Source organism: Alternaria postmessia (genome assembly GCF_024291825.1).
Source record: "Alternaria postmessia strain BMP 2775 chromosome Unknown scaffold_17, whole genome shotgun sequence".
Lineage (NCBI taxonomy): Eukaryota > Fungi > Ascomycota > Dothideomycetes > Pleosporales > Pleosporaceae > Alternaria > Alternaria postmessia.
The window spans coordinates 113,302-129,465 of NW_026260090.1; the positions used below are offsets into that span (position 1 = coordinate 113,302).

Here is a 16,164-nt window from a genome sequence, read left to right on the forward strand (position 1 = left end):
GTACAGATGATTCGCAAGACTTCGACAGTGTAGTAAGGTTGAGATACGTTCGGGAGTTGGCAATGCATTCCGCGGCCAGTTATACGGTCAATACCATATTGCAGGTCTTAGTTGTGAGCCACTGAGCGATTATGACGAAACATGCGGAAATTACTATTGTTGAGACATAAGCAAATATGATCCATGCTTCCATCCCGTTATTCAGTCACCCCGCACCCCGCATCAGCGCATCCCTTGCAATTCTTCGGCCGATGCTTATGCGAGCTTGTCATGTATTCTCAATATTGACCGAAGTCGTCCAGGTCTTGTTGCCGTGCCTTGCCTACCGCTGACAGTCGTGGATTTCCATTCAGCCTGAATGCGCAGCCAATCGGAGAGCAGTTAGCTCCACTTAGCGCAAACCCCTCACAGACTTTGCAAGTACCATGGGGCTCCGCATGCGGCTCGGGTATACTCTTGGCTGCCGTATGCCTCTGGGCCAAGCATCGGGAGTGGCTTCGGACACAAGAGTGGCTCGGTGGTCGGAAATAAGTGGACTGGCGACCGGTACTCAACCGCGTGGCCATCATAACCATGACGTATAGACATCGTGGGCTTATGTCTTTACCAACCGTGTGCTGACGCAGGGTCACCGACTACGGCTATTTAGTTTGCTATAAGATATGTGGTGAAGAGATGTGAAAGAGAAGTATCCGGACCATCCGAACCAGACAACCGGCATCATGCTCACCTCGACGCGTTCGCTGCAAGTGTTGCTCGTCGCTGCGACAGGAGCTTATGCTCAATTCGTTTTCCCTGACTGCACCAGTGGAAGGTTGAGCAATGAGACCATTTGCGATGCTTCAGCATGTACGTTGATCTATTTGCTGCTACATCGACCTTATAATACTAACTTGTTTCAGCACCGCTGGCTCGCGCGAAGTCTCTCGTAGCTCTTTACACACTCGAGGAGAAGATCAATGCTACGAGCAGTGGCTCTCCAGGTGTCCCTCGTCTCGGTATACCGCCTTACCAGTGGTGGAGCGAGGGTCTTCATGGTATTGCCGGTCCTTACACCAACTTCAGCGATGAGGGAGAGTATAGCTACTCGACTTCTTTTCCTCAGCCCATCTTGATGGGTGCGGCCTTCGACGATGATCTGATCACCGAGGTTGCAAAGGTCATCTCAACCGAAGCGCGTGCGTTCAACAACGCCAACAGGACTGGTCTTGACTTCTGGACGCCCAACATCAACCCTTTCCGTGATCCCCGCTGGGGTCGTGGTCAAGAAACACCTGGTGAAGACCCCTACCATTTGTCTTCTTACGTCCAGGCTTTGGTTCACGGACTTCAGGGCGATGCGTCTGACAAATACAAACGTGTCGTCGCAACTTGCAAGCACTTCGCTGGCTATGATATTGAGGACTGGAACGGAAACCTCCGCTACCAGAACGATGTGCAGATTTCTCAGCAGGACCTTGTTGAGTACTACCTCGTTCCCTTCCAGGCCTGCGTTCAAGCGAACGTGGGTGCTTTCATGTGCAGCTACAGTAAGTCTGACGTCAACCGTTCGTTGTGTGTATGCTTGGAACTAAGAGAAGTTAGACGCGGTTAATGGTGTGCCAACATGCGCCGATCCCTACCTACTTCAGACGATTCTTCGTGAACACTGGGGTTGGACTAATGAAGAGCAATGGGTTACTTCCGATTGTGACGCCGTTCAGAACGTTTACTTGCCTCATGAATGGTCTGCAACTCGTGGAGGTGCTGCTTCCGACGCCTTGAAAGCTGGTACCGATCTCACTTGCGGTACTTACATGCAGGAACATCTGCCCGCTGCCTTCCAGCAAGGTTTGCTTGAAGAATCTGTCCTCGACCAGGCCCTCGTCCGGCAATACTCATCGCTTGTCCGCCTGGGCTACTTTGACTCTCCCGATAACCAGCCTTACCGCCAGATTGGATGGGACTCAGTCGCCACGAATGCTTCGCAGGCGCTTGCCCGCAGAGCCGCTGCTGAGGGTATCGTTTTGCTGAAGAATGATGGTACGCTGCCTCTTTCACTCGATTCGTCCACATCGATTGGTCTTTTCGGTGACTGGGCAAACGCAACCTCTCAGCTCCTTGGTAACTACGCCGGTGTCTCTACGTACCTGCACTCTCCGTTGTACGCCCTGGAGCAGCTCAACGTCACCATCAACTATGCTGGAGGAAATCCTGGCGGCCAAGGTGACCCAACGACAAACCGCTGGTCCAATCTTTACGGCGCCTACTCTACTAGCGACATTCTCATGTATGTTGGAGGTATCGATAACAGCGTTGAGGAGGAAGACCAGGATCGTACATACCTCACATGGACTGGAGCCCAGCTTGATGTTATCACCGAGCTTGCTGAGACAGGAAAGCCAGTCATCGTTGTGGTCACTGGAGGAGGTCAGATCGATAGCACTCCTCTCGTGAACAATCCCAACATCTCCGCCATCCTTTGGGCTGGGTACCCTGGTCAGGATGGAGGCTCGGCCATCATCGATATTGTCACCGGAAAGACTGCTCCTGCTGGACGTCTACCTACGACTCAGTACCCCTCCAACTACATCGCGAAGGTCTCTATGATGGACATGAACATGCGCCCTGGTGAAAACAACCCTGGCCGCACCTACAAGTGGTACAATGGAAGTGCTGTCTACGAGTTCGGTCACGGTCTGCACTACACCAACTTTTCTGCCAACATCACCACCCAAATGCAGAACAGCTACGCAATCTCTGCGCTTACACAGAACTGCAACAGTACCGGAGGGTTCCTCGAGCGTTGCCCATTCGCTGCTGTAGATGTTGAAGTATCCAACGACGGCGACGTCACATCCGACTACGTCGCTCTTGGTTATATTGCCGGAGAATTTGGTCCTGCGCCTCATCCAAAGAAGTCGCTTGTCTCTTACAAGCGTCTCCACAACATCACCGGTGGAGCTTCTGACACTGCAACTCTCAACCTAACTCTTGCATCTCTTGCCAGGGTCGACGAGATGGGTAACAAGGTCCTTTACCCTGGTGACTACACCTTGTTGATCGACAACCACCCGCTTGCAAGTATCAACTTCACTTTGACCGGCGAGCAAGCTATGCTAGACATGTGGCCTCAGCCGCCTGCTAACCGCACTGCTGAGGGAGTAAAGGGTGTTGGTGATTACTGGTACGGAGGATATGGAAGCGAGTATGCAGAGGAGCCTGCAGATCTACAGAACACTATGTAAATGAGCTACCGTTTATAATGTAATGGAACTTGTGGAGAGACGTCATTTAATGACTCCTTCTACATGCATTTGCATTCCCGTATGTTTACTCCTCTCACCTTCACCTTCATATCAAACTTGCGCTCGGACCATCGCTTTTGTTTGCTCCAACTGTCAGCGCACTGCACCCTTCACATATACTCCTCCTTCAACAAATCTGGAGATCACTTCAACTTCGGTCTGCGACAGCGAAGAAAACATGACGCTGTGCGACGAGTGCGACAACGAAGGCGCTCTGCGTTGCAATGGTTGCAGCGCGAGTTGCTGTTGCTCCAAAGAGTGCCAAAAGAAGGCATGGCCACTCCACAGAATTCTCTGCAAAACTTTCAAAGACTTTCAAGACTGCCCCAAAGCCGAACACTCTGGTGAGAAGTACACTCGAGCTATCTATTTCCACCCCGACGAAGACGCCCCACGTTTCATATGGCTCAAGACTAAGGATGAGATGGGAGAGTACGGGTGTAGCTATCTTAGCGTTTTTCCTGGTCCACTTGCAGCTATAAACAAGATGGAGTCCGAGTCCGGAGAGTTCATTCATATGACAAATACGCAAATCCGACACAACTACGCTCTCGCCCGCCTACTTCCATACACCCTCTTTTTGTCTTCCCGCGAAGACTTTCTTCATGACGGATCCACGCACAACAAAGCCAGCGATAAGATCGTTGATCTCAACTCTGTTCACCTGCACGATTGGAGAGGTCCTATGATCGCCTATGGCACTGACGTCTTCGACGACGTTCCCCACAGTTACAACCCATCCCACAGTCAAGATCTCGGCCCCTGCGACCTTCGGATTCTCGCACACTGGCTCAACACTTACTATCTCAAGTACGGAAATCTCCGAACGATTGAGGACCTACAGCCAGAATTGAGTAATGTGGTTGGCGTGCGCATCAACTGCAATGGCGACGTCGATACCGACGGTCGTCCTCGTTACGAGCCCATAGAGCTTCCTGCCTTCCATCGTATCTTTGAACAAACAGCTACCGACGTTTCCAAGCACATCGCAATCCCTCTGGTTGTTCAGCGCATTCCTGGAAGTGTCAAGAAATGGCAGAAGCATTCGGAGTCATCCTCGAGCAAGTTCCCTTGGGTCAACACAGCGGGCACTTTCCTGAATATCGGCTGCAAGCCCCAGAGCAAGCGATCCGGTTTCGACTGGGGGTTTGCACCACCGGAATGGCAGACATCCGTTGGCGCTGTCGTCGTCGTGCGCAAAGACAAGAAGAAGCTGCTCCCTGAACATGTTCACGCGCTTGTCGAATACCACCAGCATCATCTCATGCGTGTCTTCGGGGAAGAGTCTCAAGGTATGCACTCCGATGGGTAGCTACCTTCAAATCGAGGCAAGGAGTGGGTTATGAAGTAGATCAATAAAGAGAAGTTCCAGGAGTACTATGTGGCTTGGAAGTTGAGGCAATCAGAAAATACAAAGGTGCAGCAGATCTCGCCTTACGACATTTAGACTACTGCCAGCGCGGTACACTAGTACAAAATTTTTGAGAAGATGTGCGTTCAGAATTCGTGAACGTTGACGATGTAAACAAGGAGGGTTTTCACCTGAATAGTCATTAGCATTTTTCAAGTGACACGACACCACGATCTTCCATGCAACGTTCTCGTTCTAAATTCTTCGTGACGTCCTCGACTCTTTCGCTACAGGATGCTAGAGTTTTCTGTAACACAGTTTATAGTTTGCTAGCATATCCGCCTGCCTCTTTAGTGAAGAGCACTTTCATCGGCTCCGCGAGCAGATCCTCCGTCTTCATTGTCTTTCCCAATTTCTTGAAGTCCTCGCTCTTTCCATGTGTTTCCAGAGCCGCTTTGTTTGCATATCTAACGATCGTCAGCTTTGAACCTGCTCAGATACCAAAAAAAAAAAAGAGCTTACGTTTCAAGCATCACGAATATTGGCGCATCGCCCTTGGTTTGACGATGTATATGATACCGGAGCGTACCAGGCTCGTTCGCCTTTACAGCTTTGGCTGCGGTTGTCAGAAGCTCTTCGACCTAGAAAACATCAGCTGCTTGTTTGGAACGATAGTGTTGGTGCTGATTTCGAGGCATACCCTATCTGCCTTGCCGGGCTTGGGAGTGATGATTGCAATGACATCGAAGGGGCTGGACATGGTGAAGTAATCTTCAACACGCAATTGTTCTAAGGGTAGCTGGCGAAGATGGAAATATTCCAAGATGTCGCTTCCGAGTAAGGAATGAGATTCTGTACTTGAGAAAACGAGACAGATGATGATACCACAAGTCGCGTCTTTGACGCCGTTGCCGTCTGCAAGAGTGCTCCGCTCCTTTTCGGTAGAGCCGAAAAATGCCGAGGTACGATCCAAACATACCTAGCGGCATGTCCTGAACTTTCACTCTCCCTCTCATCATGGTTGCATTATCTGAAAATTAATGCAATGAGAATCTATTACTTGAGTTTCCGTTCACCAATGCAATTGTGGTCGCAAACATTATATTCGATGAAAGCATACCTTTTCGAAACATGTGTGACGGCAGTTGAAAGAACAGGATGAACCTCCGCAGATGATCACTAATTGCGAAACCGGCGAAGCATCAGATTCTCAAAGGTCCATCACTCGAGATTCCGACACAGATTCGATTTTAACGTGTACATTGAAGCTGGCTTTGCAGGTCTTCATTTGAAAATATGACAGTGTTTCTTTTCTTAGCTGCCCACAACACCTCGTCATACATCGTCACCACCGCCTGTCGTTTCCGGCTCAATGACTGCTCTTGTTCCGAGATCATATTTATCGCCTTCCCGTAGGAAGTAGAACCTCGCATTGGGCGGTGGTAGAGGCCTCTCCCAGCTTCCTTCCCTGGACCAAAAGCCGCCGTCGTAGATCAGCGCATACGTGCTGCCGATGACTTCCAGCTCGTTCTTGTTGACTACTAAAGCAGTGTCTTCGTCAATCGCCAGCCCAAGTAGCTCTGGGTAGGCGTTGAGAATCTCAAACATGTCGAAGTGCCTGTTGCGTACCAAGACGTGCTGGTCGATGGCTGAGTTCTTGAGATATCCAAAGCCAACAGTGTGATCACCTAGAGGAGCCGCGTTAGTTTCGTTTGTGACGATATATTGCTGGTAGATTACAGCATGATCAGCGACCTACCTATCATGATGGTATTATTCGCTGTATCACCGCGTGCGAGGAAACTGCCAATGATGCTCGCGCCAGCACTCGATCCTGAGATAACACCCCCTGCATCCAGAACAGCCTGAAAAGCCACTTCAGTCTTGGTTCCAGCGTATGCATCAACCAACCGCCACTGTCGTCCACCACCAAAGAAGATACCCTTGGCACCCAACAAAGGAGCGATGAACTCGTCGGTATCGGCGACGGCGGGGTCATACGTATGCAAGACGGTTACATTGTTGGCACCATATTTTCGGAAAGCCACGGCTGTGGTAAAGTTCTGGTCATAGGTATCTTCGCCGCCGGCAGTGGGAACAACTACGATGGATGCATTGGGGCCTCCAGCGAGGGAGATGATGCGCTGGTAGATGCTCTCGCTTTGTAAATTTCCTCCAACGATCACGAGATGACCACTTTCTGGGCCAACATAGGTTGTGTTGGTGCCGTTCGTCGCGTATATGGGATTCGCTATGGTCGTTGCTGTCAAGACAGCAGCGCAGAAAAGAGTAGTGAACCACATTATGAAGACACTGATATCATGCAACACCCACATTTGAAAACCGAGACGCCTTTACATATGAACTCCACTGCCAGTGACGGCATCTTATCACGGAGTTGAGGCTGGGCATCGCACCATCGTGGACTTTTGGTCCGATTGGGTCGAGATCGATAGCACCTGCCTGAAATGTGTTAAACTGTCACCGCAACCCCACTCTTATATTTCCCGAAACATTGGCATGGAGATGGGTGGCACAGAATGTTATATTGTTGCAAGATGTTGATGGATTGCTAAGATAGATGCACACGCTGATGCGGCGGATGCCCTGGTGAAGACGCAAAGGCGCTAAGCGAGGTGATGATGTCACCGATCCAGCCTCTTAGCAAAGTCGATTTCAGGAGTCTTACGGAATGTATCAAAAGAGGCCACCGAAAGTTGACCTTGGTTCTGCAATAGATGGTTGTTGAGTGTGGAGCCTTCCTATGAATGTTGGTAACCATGCTTCGGATGTGGAAGCTCGGTAATCCAAAATCAGACTGCATTTTTGAGGCAGCTATGATTTCAGCCTTAAAATGCAGCATTCGATGTCTGGCTGGAAGGCATCATTCCTCGGCGCCCTCCATCTCAACATCACCTTCTTCGCCCTCTTCCTCTTCTCCACCTTCGGCCCACCAGAGTGTTGGCCCGAGACCAGGTTGGCCCATCGAGCCCTGTCAAGGGTATTAGACACGCCCAAGAATTTCATGACTCGGATTAACTCACAATGATCTTCCAAGCTGTCGGTCTCTCTTCAATGATCTCACCCTTCTCATCCTTTTCGACAATAGTCGGCCTCTGATCATACCATTCCTCATGCTCTACCCTGAATAGAACTGGCTCGCCCTTGTCGAAGAACAATTCAGTGCCTTCAGAGTTCCAGATCCAGACCATCTCAGCTTTGGAGAAGGACGAGTTTTCTGGTAGGTTTTGATAGGGGACAAAGACTTCTGACGTGAATTCCAGGTCAATGATGATGCCTTCTTCGTTGGAAGACTTTATCCGTCCATAAAGAATTTCGCCGCGGAAAGGACGGAAGACGGTCATGCGGAATTCGACTGAGTTGGGTGTGAGAACAGATTACCTGATGGGTCAAATTGGACTTACTGTTCACATTAACAAGACCTGTCCCGTGACCGATCAAGCCCTCGGTCGCTGAAACGAGGTCCCACATACAGAGGCAAAGACCAATGCCGGGAACTATCCTATTGCTGTATTTGTCGTTGACTACATCTTTGATGGCTTGTGCGCTAGGCTTCTCAAAGTCTTGCGGCTTGATCTGTATCAAGTCTTGAATCGTGGTCTACAGTGCGATTAGTAGCGAGTCCACACTATGACACAACGCGATCATCAACGACTCGGTATACGCGTAGTCGCGTCCAATGCTCTCATCTTTTCTTGCTGCTCAAATTTTCTGTCAAGCGGCGCGAAAGCGCAAAGAGGACGTATCAGACCCCGGGTCGGGCAGAGACTTACAAGTATGAACATGATCGCAGTTTCGGAGGCTTCATGGATGTAAAAGTAAAGGGTCGGCCGCTACCTAGACATGGTGGATATAAACAGTAGAGTCAGTCGCGAGACTCCTCTGAGTGACGGCTAGCGCCGCGCTAGTAATATCGATAAGGAACTTTTTGGTCTGCGGACCCCCGAGGCGCGTCGCATCTCTCTCGACTGCCTTTTTCGCGACTTATACCACATCATGTACGTTCTCTGGTAATTAATAATTGTAATACTTTGAGCCTTCGAATCACACGATACGCAAATACACGAACAACACAATGTCGTTCCGGTTCCCTCCACCTCCTCCACCGCCGCCGAAGGCTACATCCAGCGAGCAGCCATCCGCGAGTCAACGAGGTAGCCATGCCCGAGGAGGTGGTGATAGAGGTCGCGGGAGAGGTGGAAATCAGCATCGAGGAGGTGGCTTCAACAGCATGGGTGGAAACGCCAGAGGCGGCCATGGACAGAACCGCGGACGGGGAGATGCGCGTGGCAGAGGCGGTCAAAGAGGCGGCTATCAGAACAACAGGGGCGGCGCAAATCATCGAGGAGGGCATAATGCTGGCAACGGGCAGTACCAGACGAATGCGCCGTCAGACAGTGCTTCTGCAAATGGCAACAACAATTCTACCTTCGCTGGCGGCGCGCAACAGTATGACCCTAATGCCCTCGCTCAGGTCATGTCATACATGTCTACACCGGGCGGCGTACAGTCAATGGCCGCATATGCAAACCATATGACGAGCACGGGCAGCTCCTCCTTTCCCCAGTCCTCACCGTCTCAGCAGACCCAATCAAGCCCGCGGTATTCGCCTCAGCAACACGCCGGTCAGAAGAGAAAGTTGAACGATCGGAACAACAACCCAAAATCCCAGTCGAACGGACCGCAGCCAAGTTCGAAGCCACCGAGGGCTAAGGCTGCGGTACCCCCACAGGTCCCTAGCTTCGGCTTCTCTCTCCCTCCACCACCCGTAGTACGACCGGACAACAAGAAGCGCAAGGTCAATTTAGGACTGTCACACCAGCAGGTCCCGGATGAGAGTAGCGATGAGGAGGACGTTGACGAAGAAGCCGCATATACGGAAAAGCTCAAGGGTGGAGGGTTCGCGTTTGAGCACAACGGAGAGACAATCAGCATACAGACAGGGGCAGAGGTCGCGGCATGGATCAAAGACCGAAGAAAGAACTTTCCCACGGAACAGAGAGCCATGGAGAAGGCAGAAGAGGCTGCAAGGAAACGAGCAGCCGAGCTTGACTTCTTGCGTAGAGTAAGTGGCAAGCCACCCAGAGAGCACAAGAACGACGGCCCGAACCCGGAGACGAAGCCTCGCGAGAATCGACAGGACGGCAGGGTGAAGAAGGATGATAGGGTAAAAAAGGAGGCCGACAATCGTAGGCAGGAAGAACTTGCAGCGTTGCGGAAGAAGCTTCACGAGAGCATGACGAAGAAGCAGTCTACGCCAAACGTAGTAGATTTAGGCCTAGGGTACGAAAGCGAGACGGAGTCTGAGGCAGAGAGTTCGGTATTGTCAGAGTCATCTGTGGTATCGAGTTCCGAAGAGGACGAATCCGAGTCGGAATCAGGCGACAGCGACGAAGCACCCGAAACCACATCGTCCAAGGTTGCTCCGCCACCCATCAAGGTCCCACCTCCTGCGCGAGCGCCGAAGAAAGCTGAAACGAAGAGTATGAGTGTGTGTACGAATTGGAAGCGGAACGGGAGATGCCCATATATTAGCAAATGTAGATATCAGCATCCTCCAAAGGAAGAGGAGAAGCTACCGGGACTGTACGAGCGCATGGTAGAGCAAGAGCTGGTCAAGGCAGATCAACTGGCACTCGATGCGATCAAGTACCTGGGACAGAATGGCTTCTTGGGCTGAGTGGAGTCTGTTCATTCTCCAATGACATATGTACATCCCTCGTCTCCCACCCATACTTCGTGTACCTTGTTCGCATCTACGTCCCATCTTGCGCCAGGGCCTATTGTTTCCTTTTTCGCATCAGGATCGTCGGGATATGTATATGTTATGGAGCCATTGAGGACGAGGTGTGTGGTCTTGCCGCTGTGCTTGTGTGGCGAGTAGTGCGCGTTGCTGCAACAAAGTCAGGCTGCATTCACAGTGGTGGGAATGTGATGGACTTACGGGCTATCAGTCCACGTAAATACGTGACCGAATCCCCAGGAACGGACTTGGCTTTCTGCTTCTTTTCGTGACTTTACCATGGTGAATGTGCACCTAGCGATTTGCGTCGAAAATGTTTGTCTCCAATACATCGATGGCATCTTAGGATGCTGGACCCTGAGTGACGTCGGCGGCCTTGGCAAGGCTGGAACGGCACATGTCAAGCCTAGACCCTATTCTCCCAGCACCACAAACAGGGCAGCCCGCCTTTCTTTCACGTTGCGCGTGCAGCAAACGTCGAGTGTTGCGTGTCAGCGCCCCACCAATTGGATGATCAAACGCCAGTGCGGCAGGCCAAGGCAGGCACGAGCTGACCATGAGGCTATTGCGCCCGCTTCAACGTCGCGGGCCGCACCTCCTCATACCTCTACAACTAGATCCCGCTGCCACTCCACACTTGGCCTGTAGTCCAACAGTAAGCTGCACATACAGCTGCCTACTTTAGATTACAAGTACGTTGGTTGCTTGCGCATATCCTCGTCCAATTGCACAAGGAAGCACTAACACCCATCAGCGAGCTGAGCTGCCTGCGCTCAGCCATTATCCAGGCACACTGCCACTTTAGACTCTCCTGCCGCCTATAAACCTACCACCGCCTCTTCTGACATCTTCGCGCTGCAACATGACGCCCACCAAAGACAATAAGCTGGGCACCCCCAAGGCCGTTAACCCAGAGCTTCAGGCCGGTGGTGGTACGGCATCGGCCTCTACCACAGCCCGCAAGGTCGATGCCTTATCACCGCTCCTTACGCAATACATCAAGGCAGTCTACGACGAAATCACGAAGCGATACGACTTGACGACAAAAGAAGGACAATTGAAGTGGCTGACGGAGGAGCAGCAATGCTCAGGACAGAACGCTGAGCTTCTGGCCGACGGCTCCTTCTCACACTTCGCCAACTACTTCATGTCAGGCTCGGCAAGTGTCTTGAAACCTGCACAGCCTGTAGACGAGTCGTATCCAATCTCCAACTATTTCATCTCTTCAAGTCACAACACATACCTCACCGGCAACCAGCTGTCGAGTGACTCCAGCGTCGATGCCTACAAGAACGTCTTGATGCGAGGATGCCGTTGCGTCGAGGTTGATGTCTGGGATGGAGATGAACTTTCAGATTCCAGTTCAGACGAGGAAGCTGCCATGGGAAACCCAGGATCGGATGACGCAAGGAAAGAGAAGAAGAAATCCAAGTCGGGGCTTAGCATCCGCAAAAGGCTAGGGTTGAAGTTTGGCAGGAAGGGCGACGAGGAGAAAGAAGAACAAACATCCCAGCCGCCTCAGGAGGAAGATAACAAGATCAAGCCCTGGCATTCTGCTTCATACACGTCAAGGGCCGAACCTAGGGTACTTCACGGCTACACTTTGACCAAGGATATGACTTTCCGCGCTGTATGTGCCACCATCAGGGATTACGCATTTGCTGCATCAAACCTGCCACTGATAGTCAGTCTCGAAGTACACACTGGCCCAGAACAGCAGGAGATTATGGTAGAGATTATGAACGAGTACTGGAAAGGCATGCTACTTGAGCTACCTCTAGATCCCGCCCAGGGTCTAGATGAAGCTCATCTACCGACCTTGAAGGAGCTGGAAAATAAGATTCTGGTCAAGGTCAAACGTGGGCACATGAAGCCAGTCGCAGCCGAGCCTCAGCCTACAACGCTAGCCGCACCAGCGTCAGCACCACCACTAAAGCACACCACAAGCGCTGATTCTGGCACTTCTGAGTCATCCGAGGTTGGCCCAGATGGAGAAAAGAAACCCCCCGCGCCGAAACCTAAGATCATTGAAGCGCTATCGCGATTGGGTGTTTACTTGGGGGGTTATTCATACAAGACTCTCGACGCTCCAGAGGCCAAGATACCTACTCATGTCTTCTCTTTATCTGAAGGAACCTTGATGGAAGTTCACGAGTCCGATCCTGTACGACTCTTTGAACACAATAAGCACTTCTTCATGCGCGCTTACCCCAAGGGCTTGCGACTGACTTCGTCCAACTTGAACCCTTCCGTCTTCTGGCGTGCTGGAGTTCAGATAGTAGCACTAAACTGGCAGCGCTGGGACGGCGGAATGATGCAAAACGAAGCCATGTTCGCGGGTACAGGTGGCTGGGTTCTCAAGCCTGAAGGCTATCGTAGCACGAGCCAAGAAGCGACACAGAAGACTGCGATACCCCATCACGACCTCGATTTGAGCATTGAGTTCCTCGCAGGACAAGACATCCCTTTGCCCCCTGAGGAAGACGACCCGAAGGACCTCAAGCCTTACGTCAAGGTTGAATTGCATGTTGAGTCGCACGAGGAGCGCAACGCTGAACCCGTGCCCGGAAATGGAAGAAGCCAGAAGGGCGAGTACAAGCAAAAGACGAAGACAACCAGGACCACGGATCCCGACTTTGGCGGTGAAGTTGTCAAGTTCGCTGGTGTACCCGGCGTTACAGAAGAATTGACATTTGTCAGGTAAGTCCCATCTTTTTTTTTTTCGCTACGTGTCAAGTACATGCAGGTCGCCGTGGGAGCCGCAAGTACCATTCTCGCATGCACGGATGCCCTTACTGGTCTACCGAGAAAGGTGGTCGAATGCTGGTATTTCAACCCTATCTGGATGAGTCTGCATCATTTTTCTGCATACGCGAGGTTCGCTAGTTCCACAGCTTTCGAAACGGAGATTTCGAGTGAGCGGTCGTGGCACGCAGCTACGATCAGGGCCACGACCGGGATCACCAGGCTTGCGGATCGCCGATATTCCCGTTCGCATCACTGCAGCGTCATTGCTTTGTTGTTTTGTTGACAGCACTGCTTGTATTTTTGTAGACTCCGGTTGTTAGCTATTTGGTGTTGAGCCATGCTGACATGCTTCTCCCAGGTTCAAAGTTATGGATGACGAAAGGATTAGCGACGATCTAGCGGCTTGGGCATGCTTCCGTCTCGACCGCCTGCAGACGGGTTTACGCATGCTGCATTTATACGACTCAAATGGTGTCATCACCAAGGGTGTGCTGTTGGTCCGCATCAAGAAGACGGTCAGTACGGCTTGAAAAACTATTCGTTATTCCTGACCGCTACTGTTGTTGTCTCTTTCCTTGGAGCCGGTGCACTTCTTGGTGCGACTCCATGCTAATGCACTGCTAGTTGTTTCCGAGAGGTGCGAGGGTTCAGCGTGGGAAACAATTTGATCATGAGAGTCTACATCGTCATCAGCGTCTTTACCACCAGTTGAGAGATGAGAGACATCGGCAGCGTGGTGGTCTACGCGGGAGACTTGCTTCGTTGTAACAGTGATGGTTAGATCAATCATGACGCCTGTTTCCGGACAAGTGAACATGGATACTACAAAGATTGCTTATATTGTATGTGCCGTTGCTTTTTACTACAAGTCATATAGCGCTGCAACTCAAACATTTTACAAAGATTCACATCGTCGTGCCAGATCGTCGGTTCACACATTTGAAGTGGTCGATCAGTCGTCCATCTATGAACCAAGCGGTGAAGACGGCGAGAATTACCAGCTGGAGATAAGACTAGGACTGTTCTGCGGTGGCAGGTACAACACTAAACACAATGAATGCTGACATCACGTCGTCTTACTCGGCAGCATCGTCTGAGAGACAGCCGTTACCTGTACGACGGGACGTCCGTTGAGACGGCAGCCGAGGCGCCTCGTACACGTCTATTCGGGCAAAAACAGGCGAAGATATGTTGCGCGACTCTGCAAGGCGGGCAAGGCTGATAATCAACGCCGACCGCCTTTCCAACCGCATGCGGCTCCTGATGGTTACTGTGCAAGTTGCCTGGTCGGGAGTCGTCTTCCGACTGTCAGCCAAAAGGAATGTAGTGCGCCGCTTCATCCGCAAGCTCGGTATTTTATGATACTACGGGTTGCCTCTTGTAGACTTGTGTCGGACCCGAAACGGTCAAGTGAAAGCCATTCAAGAGGCTACCGTGGTACTGGTGCGATGTCCATTTCTCACGATTGTAACGCAAAGGCATTATTGTAAAGCGGCCGCGTGTTACTATGTAGTCAGATCTGAATTGAGTGTTGCGGACCTGCAGCACGGGTAGACGCGGATACGTTGTTTTAGTGGAATGGAGAAAGCAATTCAATGCGTTCGTTGTACGTGGCTTGCGCAATGTCGTGTAACAGAGATCTTGCAGCGATCGTCGCGTGGCGTCGGAATGAGATCTCAATCTTGTCTTGCATGAGGCGCCTGAACAAAGTTGCTATTTTTTCTCCGCAAGGTCATTGCTCTAATCGTACGGCGCTCTTCTTGAAACGTGTATCGCCTTACGAGACAATCGACGGCGAGAACACATGCGATCAGAGGCTCCGAGGACGGTAGTTTGTCTCTGTCATGTGTAGTCTGTCGACTGACCTCTCTGGGCGTTCATTCATATAGAACGACGGGCTAGATAGAAGCAGGCCACTCCGAGCGGGTGATGCGAAGGCTTGATTATTGCTAGAAAGGCTTCAGAGTCCACTGGTGTAGCGTGTGCCGTGCGTGCGCCAGGTCGAGAGTGGGGACCAAAGCACGAAATATGATGTGCATAGCTAGCGCCTTCGTGAGGCGACTGACAGCTCATAGCAAGCGATGTGGTTGGTCCACTGACTTCGAGATTTGGACGGTGACCCCTTGACATTATGAGCATATTTCGATGATCGTAGCGCATCCTCAGGACTAGATCGCTCATCTATGAGGTAACGGCGCTTACCAAGCGGAAAAACGTTATCGGTATCTGTGCTTTGGTCAATCTAGGGTAGTCTCAACGAGCACGGCCGTCATGGCGGCAAGCAACGGAAACCGCTTGTCGGCTTGCTCACCAAGAGAAGGGTGACAGTGATATAGTCACTTTGCGGTTTTCGACTGGGTTGGTGAACGGAACGGCCCTCTAGCCCAGCCTAGTAAATGATAACACTAGGCTGGTTGTGTCGACGGCTTCGTTTCACCAGTTACAATGTAGCGGCCCAAATCTCCAGTGCTTGTACTAAGAGAGAGTCATGGTAGCTTCGGAATTGCAAGGCTTGTATCTCGTAGTAGTGGCTTAGTTGACTATGCTTACAATTCCACGTGCGACAAGACATCGCGTCTGAGATAGACACGGAGCTCTTCAGTAAACATGACCGGCACCAACTGCTGCGCAAGTGGAAAAGATTGGGGGAGAGGATTTCCACTTCCATATGGCTACGACCACTCGTTGTGTCACTTGAACCGCTTGATCTCACGAACGAAAGCATCCCGCCGGCTGTTAGGTCGAGAACCATGCTGTCGGAGGGTGCAGTCTTTCCGACCTATCGTTGCTGAGAGTCGGAAGATTCTCGTTCACAACAAACGCGAAACGAATATGTGATAGGTCTGTTAAGTTGAGGCTGATGGAGACCATACAACCAGTATTTTACCGAGACCTGGATATCAGGGGTTGCAACGCTCCAGGACTAGTTCATTTCGTCTGCTAACCGGAGAAATGACGCAGAGATGTCTGACGGGATAAATTTGGCATCAAGAGGTGTGAGATGATGACCGAAT

The 16,164-nt window shown here is 51.3% G+C and overlaps 8 protein-coding genes across 8 annotated transcripts; 4 read left to right on the forward strand and 4 right to left on the reverse strand.

Annotated features, from left to right (window-relative positions):
• Nucleotides 1–722: 722 nt before the first annotated feature.
• On the forward strand, nucleotides 723–3,227 carry J4E82_003809 (uncharacterized protein; the record flags this gene model as incomplete). The annotated part of the gene is made up of 3 exons (XM_051730092.1): nucleotides 723–849; nucleotides 903–1,529; nucleotides 1,585–3,227. The coding sequence occupies 3 exons, from the start codon at nucleotides 723–725 to the stop codon at nucleotides 3,225–3,227; spliced, it is 2,397 nt and encodes a 798-aa protein (XP_051590060.1).
• Nucleotides 3,228–3,774: 547 nt separating this feature from the next.
• J4E82_003810 (uncharacterized protein) lies at nucleotides 3,775–4,599 on the forward strand (the record flags this gene model as incomplete). Its single annotated transcript, XM_051730093.1, has 1 exon — nucleotides 3,775–4,599. One exon carries the CDS (start codon nucleotides 3,775–3,777, stop codon nucleotides 4,597–4,599), a length of 825 nt encoding a protein of 274 aa, XP_051590061.1.
• A 358-nt stretch (nucleotides 4,600–4,957) lies between these two features.
• On the reverse strand, nucleotides 4,958–5,398 carry J4E82_003811 (uncharacterized protein; the record flags this gene model as incomplete). Its single annotated transcript, XM_051730094.1, has 3 exons — nucleotides 4,958–5,105; nucleotides 5,161–5,279; nucleotides 5,339–5,398. The coding sequence occupies 3 exons, from the start codon at nucleotides 5,396–5,398 to the stop codon at nucleotides 4,958–4,960; spliced, it is 327 nt and encodes a 108-aa protein (XP_051590062.1).
• A 575-nt stretch (nucleotides 5,399–5,973) lies between these two features.
• On the reverse strand, nucleotides 5,974–6,941 carry J4E82_003812 (uncharacterized protein; the record flags this gene model as incomplete). The annotated part of the gene is made up of 2 exons (XM_051730095.1): nucleotides 5,974–6,326; nucleotides 6,398–6,941. 2 exons carry the CDS (start codon nucleotides 6,939–6,941, stop codon nucleotides 5,974–5,976), a joined length of 897 nt encoding a protein of 298 aa, XP_051590063.1.
• Nucleotides 6,942–7,522: 581 nt separating this feature from the next.
• On the reverse strand, nucleotides 7,523–8,444 carry J4E82_003813 (uncharacterized protein; the record flags this gene model as incomplete). Its single annotated transcript, XM_051730096.1, has 4 exons — nucleotides 7,523–7,630; nucleotides 7,683–8,014; nucleotides 8,064–8,259; nucleotides 8,433–8,444. The coding sequence occupies 4 exons, from the start codon at nucleotides 8,442–8,444 to the stop codon at nucleotides 7,523–7,525; spliced, it is 648 nt and encodes a 215-aa protein (XP_051590064.1).
• Nucleotides 8,445–8,734: 290 nt separating this feature from the next.
• On the forward strand, nucleotides 8,735–10,339 carry J4E82_003814 (uncharacterized protein; the record flags this gene model as incomplete). The annotated part of the gene is made up of 1 exon (XM_051730097.1): nucleotides 8,735–10,339. The coding sequence occupies one exon, from the start codon at nucleotides 8,735–8,737 to the stop codon at nucleotides 10,337–10,339; it is 1,605 nt and encodes a 534-aa protein (XP_051590065.1).
• An 11-nt stretch (nucleotides 10,340–10,350) lies between these two features.
• On the reverse strand, nucleotides 10,351–10,683 carry J4E82_003815 (uncharacterized protein; the record flags this gene model as incomplete). Its single annotated transcript, XM_051730098.1, has 2 exons — nucleotides 10,351–10,552; nucleotides 10,604–10,683. The coding sequence occupies 2 exons, from the start codon at nucleotides 10,681–10,683 to the stop codon at nucleotides 10,351–10,353; spliced, it is 282 nt and encodes a 93-aa protein (XP_051590066.1).
• A 581-nt stretch (nucleotides 10,684–11,264) lies between these two features.
• On the forward strand, nucleotides 11,265–13,680 carry J4E82_003816 (uncharacterized protein; the record flags this gene model as incomplete). The annotated part of the gene is made up of 2 exons (XM_051730099.1): nucleotides 11,265–13,102; nucleotides 13,509–13,680. 2 exons carry the CDS (start codon nucleotides 11,265–11,267, stop codon nucleotides 13,678–13,680), a joined length of 2,010 nt encoding a protein of 669 aa, XP_051590067.1.
• Between the last annotated feature and the right edge of the window lie 2,484 nt (nucleotides 13,681–16,164).